This window comes from Colletes latitarsis, chromosome 4, assembly GCF_051014445.1.
Source record: "Colletes latitarsis isolate SP2378_abdomen chromosome 4, iyColLati1, whole genome shotgun sequence".
Lineage (NCBI taxonomy): Eukaryota > Metazoa > Arthropoda > Insecta > Hymenoptera > Colletidae > Colletes > Colletes latitarsis.
Genome location: NC_135137.1, coordinates 31,705,269 through 31,718,732, shown reverse-complemented (window position 1 = coordinate 31,718,732; position 13,464 = coordinate 31,705,269). Strand labels below are relative to the sequence as shown.

At 37.1% G+C, this 13,464-nt stretch overlaps 1 protein-coding gene across 3 annotated transcripts in view; it reads left to right on the top strand.

The window, feature by feature from the left end:
* Positions 1–13,150, top strand: part of LOC143340791 (uncharacterized) — a 115,933-nt gene extending 102,783 nt beyond the window's left edge. For 2 of the 3 annotated variants that reach the window (XM_076763093.1, XM_076763094.1), the window contains exons 5-14: positions 1,629–2,819; positions 2,900–3,116; positions 3,200–3,307; positions 3,374–3,477; positions 3,551–3,614; positions 3,718–4,055; positions 4,125–4,257; positions 4,340–4,600; positions 5,378–5,497; positions 5,597–13,150. In XM_076763093.1, the coding sequence (XP_076619208.1) occupies positions 1,629–2,819; positions 2,900–3,116; positions 3,200–3,307; positions 3,374–3,477; positions 3,551–3,614; positions 3,718–4,055; positions 4,125–4,257; positions 4,340–4,600; positions 5,378–5,497; positions 5,597–5,773 (2,713 nt within the window). In that variant the 3' untranslated portion in view covers positions 5,774–13,150. The remainder of the gene's footprint in view (positions 1–1,628; positions 2,820–2,899; positions 3,117–3,199; positions 3,308–3,373; positions 3,478–3,550; positions 3,615–3,717; positions 4,056–4,124; positions 4,258–4,339; positions 4,601–5,377; positions 5,498–5,596) is intronic. The other variant, XM_076763095.1, reaches the window with a different exon arrangement.
* Positions 13,151–13,464: the final 314 nt, after the last annotated feature.

Genomic DNA, 13,464 nt, shown 5'->3' with positions numbered 1-13,464 from the left:
ATATTAACTTTGTATCGATAAAGGGCAGCGTCAAAGTATTGTCCCGATATTGGCAATTTTATGTCTAGCGCCGACGCCTGATGGCGCGATAATAAAATTTTTCACTGCGAGCACTCAGAATAATTGTATGAAACCATTAACAGCTCTACTCGAATGGTGCTTATTATTATTAAATAACCGTAACGTTGTTACGAGCGATATGTTATAATGATCGCTTACACATTAAAATCGAATTTGCGCGTGAAATATTTTTCGCTCGAGCGTTTCTATATATGGAACTCGGGGAATCGTAATTAATGCTCGCCGAATTAAGACCGAATTTATGATTCAAGCGAAACTATATTATCAGTGAAACATGTATAATCACTATATATTTCAAACATTAAATGCCACTTGTTACAGAATAATCAAGGAAAATTACATCCAGAAACACGAATAAAATTGTTACGAAGATAAAATGCTATTTAATCTTTCCGAGTGGAACAAAATATTTAATATATTTCGTATAACGTTTTTGATTGAAGTCTCAATCCTCTTGAATGCAAATAAATACAAAATAAATACTATAAAGTAAGTGGATGTGAAACGAAACAATGAACAACGAAAAATAAAAATAAATTGTAGAATATTTAAAAGTGTTACAATTTGATACATAATCCAAACTATACACATTAATAGTGAAAACCCCAATTCCATAATTATTTATTCAGTATTGGAATCGATTTTTTAGTTAAATCACACTTAATAACTCTATTTATTTTATTACATTTATTTCTTTGTTTTCGAAATATTAACAAAGAATAACATTAATGGAAAAATATAGTAAAACATTTTAAGCATCTATCGCAAAGAAAAATTAACTTCTATACCTTTTAAGGGGGTATTTTAGTGCGAAGTGCATTTTTGTAGGCTTTCTTGAAGAATTTTCTGTGCAAAAACTATAATATCTTTTGCAGTCAAATTTACAAGGTATATTTCTACATATTTCAGTGATATTTTTAAATTTTTTGAGCGACAAAAAGGTAAAATTGATGACACTGCATACTCTCAAACATAATCACTTTTGAAGAAGGTCGTCTCACGGTGTCCATAACTCCGGCCATTCTGTTTGTTTGAAATAAGAAAATCTGAAAGATTCTTAATTAGTATGAGTTTGGTTATAGCTGGTACTAGAACAAGAGAAAAAAGTCGATAATTAAAAAAATGGCAATACTTTGAAATTTGATTATCTTTAAACAGCCATAACTTCGTTAATTTTAGGAGTTTAGGCATAAGGTTCTACAGATATATTTTTCAAATTATATTCTTTAAAACAATGCAAAAAAAAAAGAAATTGTTTTTCCAATGGTTCGCACTAAAACGCCCTTTCAAATAACTAAATTATTCCTGAAAATTACAAAGAATAATACGTGGTTAAAGGAATTCAATTGGAAACGTCATACGAATTATATAAACATTTCTTCGCTTTGCAAAGACTAAATAATCTACAAGAAAGATTTATCAGTAATTTTGTTACAAATAAAGTTAATAGACAATATATTCGAAGCAACGATCTTATGATTACCGAGAAGAGGAAAAGCCAAGAGCGATAAAATCCTTCTACAGCGCAAATCCTTGAATATTTGCAGATTCGAGCCAGTGGACAGAGATCTACATCCGCCTCTGGGCGCTACCGGAAGTACGATCCCTCCACAACCGTTGAGGCCAGCGCCTCAACCGAATCCAATACCTCAACCAAATCCAGCGCCTCCGCCAAAATCAACGGCTCGTCCAAGGCCTCCGCCCCTTCAGACCACGAACACCGTAAACTACCTGAGAATGCAGGAGACTGGTCCAGGTCCATTAACTCCGCCGCCGTCGTTACAAGGGTCGATTCCCTCGAGGTCGACCGGGCCCTCGTTTTTTCATTTCCAAGCGAAACCAAAGAACTACGGGCTGTACAAAACATCGAACGACCACGTTTCACCGTTTGGATTCGAGGACGATACCACGAAATCCGTGACAGAGAGCATTCAGATGACTCCGTACGGCGCGCAGAATCACGTGGACTCGAGGCTGAGATACGACCTCGAGGAGGAGCGAAGGAAAGACGCCAGGTGCAATCCTTACAGACAATTCGATGCCAACATAGAGTCGACTAGGATCAGATACGGAGTGGACGGTGCTCCTATAGCTACCTTGGACGGTAAAGGGGACGAGGAGAGTAACACGAGTTACGGTAGCTACGACATCGTGCAAAGGAGTCACATGATACGTCAGCATGTTAGGAATGATTCGAGAGTCACGCAGAGCAGTTTCGGAATGACGAATTCTTCGAACGCCGCCAGCCAGACCATCATGGAATCGATATACGGGCCCGAGACGCTATCCAAGATGCTCCAGAGCACTCAGAGTCTCGGCAACGACCTCGATCACAAGAGCAACGAGTTGCAGAGCATCGAGATGACGCCCTTCAGGAGTTCCAACGTCCTTCAGGACGACATCGGCTCGTCCTACTTGTTTCGCGAGTCACAGGGCTTGCAGAAGGTCTCCCAATACATTCAGAGTCTGCCCGATCTTCCTATTTACGACTCGATGAATGAGCTCGCGCGACAGCAAGATCAAGAGCACGTGTTGTACGACGACACGATTCCAGAGTCGATCGATGGGCTGAAATTCAACAACGAATCGGCCTCCAGCCCGGTACCGCCGCCACCCGCGCCGCCCGATCCGCCGAAAGACGTGCCAAAAAAGAACGGTCCGACCACCGGAGAGAAAATATTTAACGCGTTCAGATTGGTCACATCTCAAAGTTACATCGACGCGTCGAAATTTTACAAGTAGGTTACTTCGATTCTCCGTAACGACGGAACACGGTGAAAATGATTTAACGGTTGTCTGTTGCTTATGATAATCGTAGCTCAGTCCTCTCCGCGCCGGAGCAAGTCCAATGTTTCACGTTTCCGTCGAGATCACCGTCGCTGGTGGAGGACAGCATCAGCAATCAGTTGCAGGACGAAGTCCAGGATATTTATGCGGAACATGACGCAGACGTAATAGGTCCCGACGGTTCCAGGCGTAGCTTGGATCTATACAGTCCCGAGCTTAATTTGGAGGCACACCGAACAGCTCAAGAAGTACGGACACATACGTTTAATTTAAATGATCGCTAGGGTATTGTTCGAACGCGTTACCTTATCGTGCTACGTCGTTTCAACAGGTGTACAATAGTTTACAAAATCCCCCCTCTTCGCCGTTGCTGCTTAAGGATCACGATCAAGAGATATGCAGCTACGAGTCCGATCCTAGTTTCACGAGAACCTCAGAGGTACGGGGACTCTATGATTAAATAGATTACGCGCGTTAATTACGATCTAACGAGAACCGTTTCCAGGATATTCTGAATAGTATCGAGCAGAGAAGGAAAAGTATGGAAAGGCAGAACGGTATTCTCAGCGAACTCAATGAGTTGGATGAAGCTGACTCGTTAAGTTTCCAGTATGCATCGATTCTGTTGATCTTGTCCGTTAAGAAAAACACTAATACATTAATCGATCAACTCGTTTTACAGAAAACAAAATAGCCAAGAATTTTACACCGCGCAGGAAGAGCTGTTGTTGCGAAAATCGTCTCAGGTGCGGTGCTATTCTTTATTCCGTCTTTGTAGCCGCAATAACGGTAACGAATCCGTAGATTACGTTGTAAGAAATAATCGTTGAACGCAATGGTGATTTTTAGAACTGGGAGGACGCTTTCAAGGTGAATTACACATTGAACGATCTCAATGAAATCAGTCGCGGTAGTCGTCGTGGGCCCCAGGGTCCGGAACCAGAGCCTCCACCGGACGAATCGGACATGAAAAGGGCCATAAGCTGCGAGAGCGTGTGCTCGGAAACTAGCGTAGTTCTTAACGACCTCGAAGAGAGACCTATCGCCGGATACGTCTGTGTCACGGTTGAGTACGATAGATTGAGTGGCCGAGGACTCGACAACGAGGGCGATCTCGTGGTCAGTGTCCGCGAAGCCAAGGATCTCGTGACGCCAGACGGTCAACCTGCAAGAGACACTTTCGCCAGGTTTGATACCCTTATCTAATCGAAACGGAATCTTGAACGTAAATGAATGAGGAACTATTACTCTTTTAGGGTATGTCTGTTACCCGACAGACAATCCTCCTTGAAAACTAGGTCTTACAGAGGAACTTCGTCGCCCTGTTATCAGGAGAAATTCTTGTTCGGCCTTCACGGTGGTCCCACGGGTAGAACGCTTCTTATCGAAGTAGGTCTTGACGAAACCGTCTAATAAAATAAATCCAATTCTCGATGATCGATTGTAACAATGTGTACATCGAATCCCAAAGGTTTTCTCCGATGAGACCAGTATAGGTGGCGACGAGACTCTTATTGGAGAATCTACGTTACCGCTCGAACCTCCGCCAAGGGGTACTGGCACAACAACAACCTGGTTGCAACTCGCGGGATCGTATATGCCGTCGCCACGATTAGGGGAGTTGATGTTCTCTCTGAGCTACTCGCCAACAGCGGAAAGGCTCACTTTAGTCGTTGTAAAAGCTAAGAATTTACGCGGAGCTAGTAGCGTGCCCGGGGACTTTTTTGTTAAGGTACGTCCTTGAAATATCAACATGCAAATTTGCACGTTGCTTCGTAAAAGAGAAAAAGAAAGGCTGGTCATTTGTTACCGGTCTTGATAAGAATAGATATACATGAAGTATCAGTAGGTTTAGTATTAATTGTACCATTTTCGACAATTTTTTAAATTGTAATTTAATTTATTTTGTAATTTCTTCACCAACAGATGTTTCATACTTATGTCATTTTCATAAATAAAATGCAGTGACTTTATTTGCGATCGACCATTTAAAAACACAAAAGACACGTGTAAAAATAAATTGAAAAATGTTTAAAATAAGTTGAAATTAAAAACAGTTCCTAAATCGAACCAGTTCAAATTGAACACCCGAGTACGGGCTAATTTTGCAAACTCGACCACTACAGAATTTTCGCCACGTACCACGTAATCTCATTATTTAATCCATATATATTTTCATTAACATGTTATAAAATTATCATATTATGTTATAAATGTATAAAATAGTAAAATATATTACCTTCTGGGTAGTAAATGTGCTAACTGCTCGTGGTCTTAATACGACATCAAACGCCTCAAAATTAAATTTTACTGTGTTGCACATCCGAACATGAAAATCAACCAAATATCATAATATCGTAATAACGTTGAAAATGCATACGATAAACGACATTGTATTAATTTCACTTAATTATTGACGCTATCTAATTTAAAAAAACGATACAAATAAGACAACCTTATTCTGTCGTAGACTGTTGTAAATATATTAAATGCTTATTATGTTACAAAGGTGTACTTACTTCAGCAAGGAGAAAAAGTGCATAAGAAGAGGACATCTATAAAGAAAGGAGAGAATAATCCGATTTTCAACGAGTTCATTATTTTCAATGTGCCCACTCACATTCTGGAGGTTCGAATTATTTTTCTCTGTCGCTTGAACGTTACACGATCTACGTAAAACGAAACATTATATCACGAATCATGTTTCAATATGCTTTCCTGTTTTCAGAGTATACAACTGAGATTGAAAGTAGCAGAAATTAATAGCGAACAAGGCATGAAACCGATCTCCGTCGGATACATCGTCGTCGGACCCACGTCGACCGGGAGAGCACTCCACCATTGGAAGCAAATGTTAGCTGCTTTCAGGCATCCTGTCGCCATGTGGCATCCGCTCAGGAAGTGAAGCAAACACGAAGGATGCAACACACGATCGAAAATCTGTAACGATTCCAAGTACACTCTGCGACGAAACTATAAGGCACCTAGTAAAATTATGGAATATTCTGTTTCAGGGATCTTTTCTACTCGTCCATAATGGTGTTACTCGTTTCCAGTAAGAAAACTCTTCATTTCTAGTAATGAAATCTAAAAATCTTAGAAAAAAGTTTCAAATTTACAAGAAACAAAGATACTATCATGGTCTCCTGATATTAGGGCTACATAAACCTATTAGAAAATGTTATCGTTCAAAGTTCACGCTGAGAGTAAAAAACTTGTGTCGAAAAAAAATGGAAATTCTTGAACCAGAGAACTATTAAAAATTTATACAAATCATCATCAAAAAGCATGACTGAAATCATTAGATATTGCTGCGCATCATTGATAAAACAAATTTAATTTTCTCGCTAATTACTTTCGCATCATTTTTCCAAGAATATATTTTCATCTTACGAAATTCTAAATCAGAAAATCTTTTTTATCTCGAAGTTCCTAACGTTGGTACGATTGAAATATACGTGTTTGTAATCTTATTTTTAGAAATCTTAGTTTTATCGATCGGCTTTTAAGGAAAAGCTTTGAATAATTTATGATATGTAAAATCATAAGTGTCGTATAATTTCGTCGTAGAGATGGAGAACGGTAATGTCTGATCTTACGATCCATTTCCGTGATACAATGAAAGAAAGCATAAAGCTATAGTCGTTGCGTTCGATAACTATTATGAAAGAAACAATCGTATTTGTTTCGTTAAAACACATTGCAAACTCATAAATTACAGGGTGCTGACACGTTTAAGGCCTCAAGCGAACTCGAAAGATTTTTCTATTAACGTTACAATTACCCTCGTGGCTATTCCTCCATGACTTCGACATTAAACCGTTCTCCTCTATACTGTAACAGAGGAAGTACTTGAACGCGCGGTACATAAATATCGCACGTTGAAGGTAGAACAAGATAATCCAACAGTCTACGATCCGCCGTTTCCGACTAGGTGGTATAAATTTCAATGTCGATCTCGTATCCTGTTGTACACGTACTAAATGGAAATGCATGATATGTTGTGTCACCTAATGTAAGATTCAAAACGACGGCTCCGTGATCGAACTTGGTACATTTGCTTTAACAAATTACGAGAACCGATTACAACTTCGCGTTCGGTGCAATGGGAATATGGAAATAACAAGCTAAACGAGCGGATGATAAACGCGCGTGAAACACGGAGCACGTATCAATCATTTCAGACTGATGTATCGATATCAAAAATCATCGTCAGGCACAAATCGTTATAGGCTCTAAATGGATCTGCATTGTCGTTCGCATCGTGCGTCCCTCCACGGGGAAGGTTCGAACGAACTTTGCGACGACTATAAGATTCCCTGTACGAGGCTCAAATATGTATATTAATATTTTATATACGGTCGACAAACGTCAAGGCCAAGAAAGATAGTATTCTGTCCCCCATTCGTTTCGTTCGTTGTTGGCGAATCAGATGACTTGAGCGCGAAACAAAAAGAAGAAACAAAAAATGATAAATCGAAGAGAATCAAGCGCACCGATATAAATTAGCAAGATCGAACGACGATTTCGTTTAGGCTTGTTCTCGTTCGCCGGAAACGTGCACGAATTTTGAAACGCAAATCTTAATCGAACCTTCCTTGCGTGTATAGAAATTTCATTGAAGCATTTTATGTGTATCGCGTTAATCTAACAATAAGCTAAACCGCATAAGACGTATCAATTAAGTGGTTATTCCTTTTACAAAGAGATGAACTTATTTAACGATTCAACCATCATTGTTTCGCGATTAATCGTCAAGTATCTCGCGATTCGCTTGTCTTACGATTTTCGTTCTCCGATCGCTGGCGTATAAAATTGAATCTCGCTCGTTGTTTCGCGAACTATGAGCCCCACGTCGCGGAAGAAGAAAGGAGAAAACTAAAAAACGTTTCGACGATTCGTCGCTATTAATGGACACGTTGCGATGTCGAAGAATTTATGAACGATAGTAGCTCTGATTCAGGGTTTTATCGAAATGTAAACGTTGTTGTTCCCAATGGACTGTTAATGTTTGTACAGAGTTTATTAACGACGTACTCGACGCGCAGAGCATTCTCTTCGAAACGTGGAAGATCGATCCTCGATCCTCGATTGCGTTCTTCTCTCTCCTAACGGCTGACGATCATTCTTTCGCTTTCAAAACGTTTCTTCTTCTTCCTCGTCGCCACGACTTTTGCCCTCCCTTTTTCTATCGTTTCGTCCCCCTTTTCAAAACCGACTTCGTTGGTTTCTTCTTCCTCCTCCTTCCCCCCATTCTGACAGTACTTGACGCTCGGCCGAATTATACAATCTTTAAACAATGCAGGATCGATGCAAAACGACTGTCGATTGTTTGTATTGAGAGGTAGAATTTAACACTGAAATTCATGCGTCGACTTGATCCTAAAATTTGCTCCGTCACGATTCCATTGGACGTTCGAGGCTACGATGCTGTTACTGGGAATAATAATATTATTGGCAATTAAATATACGACGGAACTACTTTAGAATTATATGGAAAATTTAAAGGAAAATCAAGAACAACGAACGATAATAATTATTCGCTCGATAAGATGCTGACAAAATTTTGCAAGAATGCGAATCCTTAGTTTCTGTGTCATCTGTGTTCTTTTTGAACACAAAACAGTAGGAAATCGTAATATTGATAAGTTCGTAGCCCCGTCAGAAAGCGAAAAATCTCGTGTTATTTACGACCAACGGGATCGTCAGGTGCAAATCGAACGAATTAGATAGCCTTTCGGACCTCATAGCCTATTCTATACCTGTAAATTTTGTACCTCTTCGTACACGATAAAACTTAACAAATTAATCCTTCGTATACACGCAGACATGTACACGAACGCGCACACACTTGCATTCACACACGTACACGTGTATATATGCATACATATACATCTATACATTATAGATACGATTATGAGAAAATTTTACACTCTATACTATACATTTTTTGTCATAAATGCCGACTATTTCAATCCATACTTATGAACTTATTCAGGTTTTTTCTATCGCCAACTTACTATGGGACTAATATCGCTGAATTCTCATTAACTCCATAAATATATTTGTAAATTATCGATCGTGGACGATATGTATCTCTGCATCGTTTCGTACAAAGTGATCCGTGAGAACGATCGTGATTAATCGTTTTTCGTACGATGGATCAGAACCGCGAACGATTTTGTAAATTACGATAGTGTCAACGTCGATCTTTCATCGAGGAAAATGGTGTGTAAATGCTAATGTAACTTTATCCTTGTTACGACGAACACGAGTTTGTTCGTAACAAGAGGTAGATTTTATAGATTGACCGACGATCGTTTTTCGAATGTTAAAACTTAAGAAGAAGGAATCCACCGACGACCCAAATAGATCCAATTGGTAGAAATCTTTCTTTCTGTTATCGACAGGGGTAAAAAGAAATCAACAGACCGCTCAATACTGCTGAAACTTCATCCCCACCCACGCCGTTTGACTATTCTACCACAGTATGTCTCGTGCCTTCGCGCGAAATGTTCCCTATTTTGCAAACAAGGAGACTGAAACAGCGTAAAATGTTGATGTTTAGGTCGGAAAAAGTGGTATCCAGCATCCACTTGTTTTTGTTGTGATTACACTGTGATCATTTAGCCAGGAATCTGCAGTTTTAAATGGGTTACGAATAAAATTGAGTGATTTTTATTTCCGAATAACGAATAAAAATGTTAGATTCGTTCGTAAACTAGCTTTTAACCACGACTTCCCTTGTCTGAACGTCGATTTAAAAGCACACGTTAACGGATTGTAATTTATGAATGAATTTACAAACGAAACTAAAATTTGTATTTCTAATTAGGTAATAAAATTAGCTTGACTCTAGTTGTGAACCACCGACGACAAGAAAACAAATTCCAACATTTAGAACGCTCAATCGGTTGAATCTTTTCCCCCTGTAGTATATTGTCGTCGATCAACGCTTATTTAAGTACAATAAGTCCTCGACTCACGTTATTAATTCATTTCAAAGTTTTTCGCGTGAGTCGTGTCGTCTAGAATTTATTTATTTGAATAATAGATGATGAATAAAAATTTTGTATAGCAGTTAATTTGCATAATTCAAATTGTAATTCACGTTGGAAAAATAACGAATCAAAAGTTGTTCATCTTTTATTCGTTATTAAAAGTCTTGTGTCTAGATGAGTTCTTGCCTATCCTTGATAAATATGATGTATTGCAGGGAGAAAGAAAAATCAATTCAAGATAAAGAATATCGTATACAGTGTCGAGTAATTTTTATTCGTAAGGACCATCAATCAATTGGCAATCTTCGATTTTTATTAAACTCGTATTCTTGTTTATTTTTAAATATTTGTGTTCGAGGAGTGAAAATTGCCCTTGAAATACTTGTTTAATTAAATTGTTTGAAAACTAACGGAGATACTGAATATTAATCAATGAATAAATTTGATATATTTCATAAATGACCAGATTATCAAATGGGTGATGTTCCCTGTTGCAATGTCTGACCCAATACGACTAGCAACTCCTGTCAGAGTAGATCTTTCTTTCCCCCTACAATATGTTTGGTACGCAATTTTTGTTACAAACATTAAAGTTAAATAAATCCATACGTACTTCTTTATGAAAAGAAAAATTGCAGAAAAGGAAATTTACAAGGGTATAAATGTAAATTGCTATTTTTCGTGCGCCTAAGCTCAAGCGACGAAACGCGATTGATCAAGGCATTTTCGCGTTCCACTTTGTACTCACGAAACCGTACGTAGTACGTATGTATAATCTGTATACATGTAAGTCGAATTATCATTTAACACTGTTGTACATCAGCACAAAACTAATCTTTTATTCTTAATACCTACGTGGTCCGCACGCGTGCACACATTCGCGCACACGCACGTCTATATGTCGCGTATGTGTGCGTGTGCGTACGTTTGTGCCTGTGTACGAACATGTTACGATACATACTAAGTTTAACTGTTAAACTGGAATATATTACATATGGCGCAGAACGAAGACAGGGAGAGAACAATATTGATGACGTTCAATAGCTTGCTTCTCGTTTACCAGAATTTAGTTTTGTCAAAGGCTAGCTATATATAGGGGAGAGAAAGGAGCGAGAAGGAGAGAATGAGAGAATGTGTGTGGGGGAGTGTGCGCGTGTATGTATGTGTACGTGCGCGCGTTTGTGTGCGAGCAAGAAAGAGAAAATGGGTCAGAGAGACAGGATCGAAATGGCAGACAGAATGAGAGAGATGGATAGCGCGAATGATAGTAAGAAAGAGAATAAAGGAGAACAAAAAAAAAGGGGAAAAAGAATGATGATGACAATAATAATGCTAAGCGATTCGTACCACAAACAACAGATATGATAACTCCTGATAGTACCTAATAATACGCGGGTGTTTGTTCTCAATTCGTACGCTTTATCGATCACATTGCTTAATTATGATATTTACTGGTTAATTGCTACAAGTAATACTCTAAAATGGCATTGTACATTCTACGTTAATACATAATTGCACGTGTCTGCAAAACTAAAGGCTTAGGAGAATGTCGAGGATCTCATGGACAAAAAAATTCGGTGGATGAAGATATTTCTTTTAAATCGAATATCATTCTACAACTTGTTACATAAAGTAAATATGTAAATAATTTAGATTTTTTATCGCCAAGTTGCAGATGAAAAATAGAAGCATTTATTGAATTGCTGCGAGGAATAACGATTAATTTCAAAATCGTATAATTGTGTTTGTGATTTAGAATAACAAGCAGTAGAGCGTTAGGCTAGTGTAAAAACAGTTATTGTTCCAAAAAGTGGAGAACATAAAGGTTTATTATAAGCAAAATTTTCCGAGAGAAAGCCTTGAGCTTCTATCTACCAATTTTATTTTATGAGACCTCCTTAAACATTAATCGTAATTTCCAAAGATTATCTATAAATTAATTAAAACGAATTATAGTGTAGGTTTTTATTTATTTTATTGTACTGTTATAACTTTTTGCTGTAACATAATAGTCGTAGCTATAATAATTTATTAGTTATTAATTACAAAATTCGATTCGTAGAATTATTACACCTTATAATTTGTAATTGCGTCGAACATTGTGGGACGAATCGCAGCGCGTAGCCATTGCATGAGTGTACGATTCATACAAAAGTACTATAAAGTTTAAATTGTTTTATATTTTTGTTACGCCTCTCTGTGATATAATAAGGGCACATTCACCTCACCCTGTATATGCATTAATCTTTGTATCTTATTGATTAAGGTGAAACTTTTTGAAGAACAATCCTTGCCAAGCCCTTTCTAATTACATTTCGAATTATGCTCGTGCGTACCATCAAGTAGTAAGAGGAATCAAATCGAGGAGATTCAAACGATCGCAAAGTACTCACAAGTTGCAAACACTACTGTATGTACTTAGCGGACTTAAGGGAATTGTTAAAGCGATTATAGATTACAATACCATACAGACTGAATCGTTTAAAACAACTATGTTGAAATATTAGTAAGAGTTTATCTAACAGCTAACAAACACCTTAAAATATAAAATATTCCAAACTTAACTAATAATTTTATTGTAACAAAAAAAAATGATAAAAAAATTATTGAAAACGTTAAACGAATTTATATATCGAATGTAATATATAGATACGAGAAAATTGATTTTTCGACGATATTCTAAAAACTTTGCAATTTTATTTTCGTTTGGTAATAAAACAATAAAATTTGTAGCATTTGCCAGAAAAAGGAAGACGAAATGCTGTTTCTAATAGCAGTTTTAATTGATTCAGTCTAATAACTTTTTTCTAAAAAAACTGTAAGAGTGAATTATCTATATACCATTAAATAGTTCGATTCACCGTGTGTGTACTTTTATTCCTCAGTTTTATGATCTCGATGTTACATGTCTATTTAAAAGTATAGATTTATTGAATGGAAGAACTATGTGGGAAGTTTGTCTAGATTTAAATATTGATTTTAGCAATAGTAACATATCCCTTAAGATAAGGTACGTTCGAGCTTATGCTTGTGAAAGGTATAAGGTGTATCGTTACACATTACATTGTATTGTACTAATTATAAACTAAACCAAAAAAAACAACCTTATATTAATACTGTGAAAAAAAAAATATATTACAAATGAGGACGTTATTCACTATACAAACGTGTAATAAATACACAGAGAATCACGTACTATTAACTATACATTATCATTGTTACTCATGGTTGCGGTTCTATTTACACAATTCGTTTACTGAATAAATTCGAAACAAATATATTTGAAGTAAGAACCAATGTATTCCACTTCGTAATTGAAATACCCCTAAACCCTACGATTGGAAAATGTTTAAAAAATCAATCGGTGGATATTATTTAAATTCAAATACCTGCATAACTAACATGCAATGATACTTTTTATATTTTTAAAAACATGCTAATAACAAAAATTCCATAGTATTAACACGATTTTATAAAAATATTTATTTGATTCACTTTTAAGCCAAATTTTCGTGTTTCATAATTGCGATATAATACAAATTACAGTTAAAGAAATAAAAAAAAATACAATAAGTGACTTATGTATTACATACAT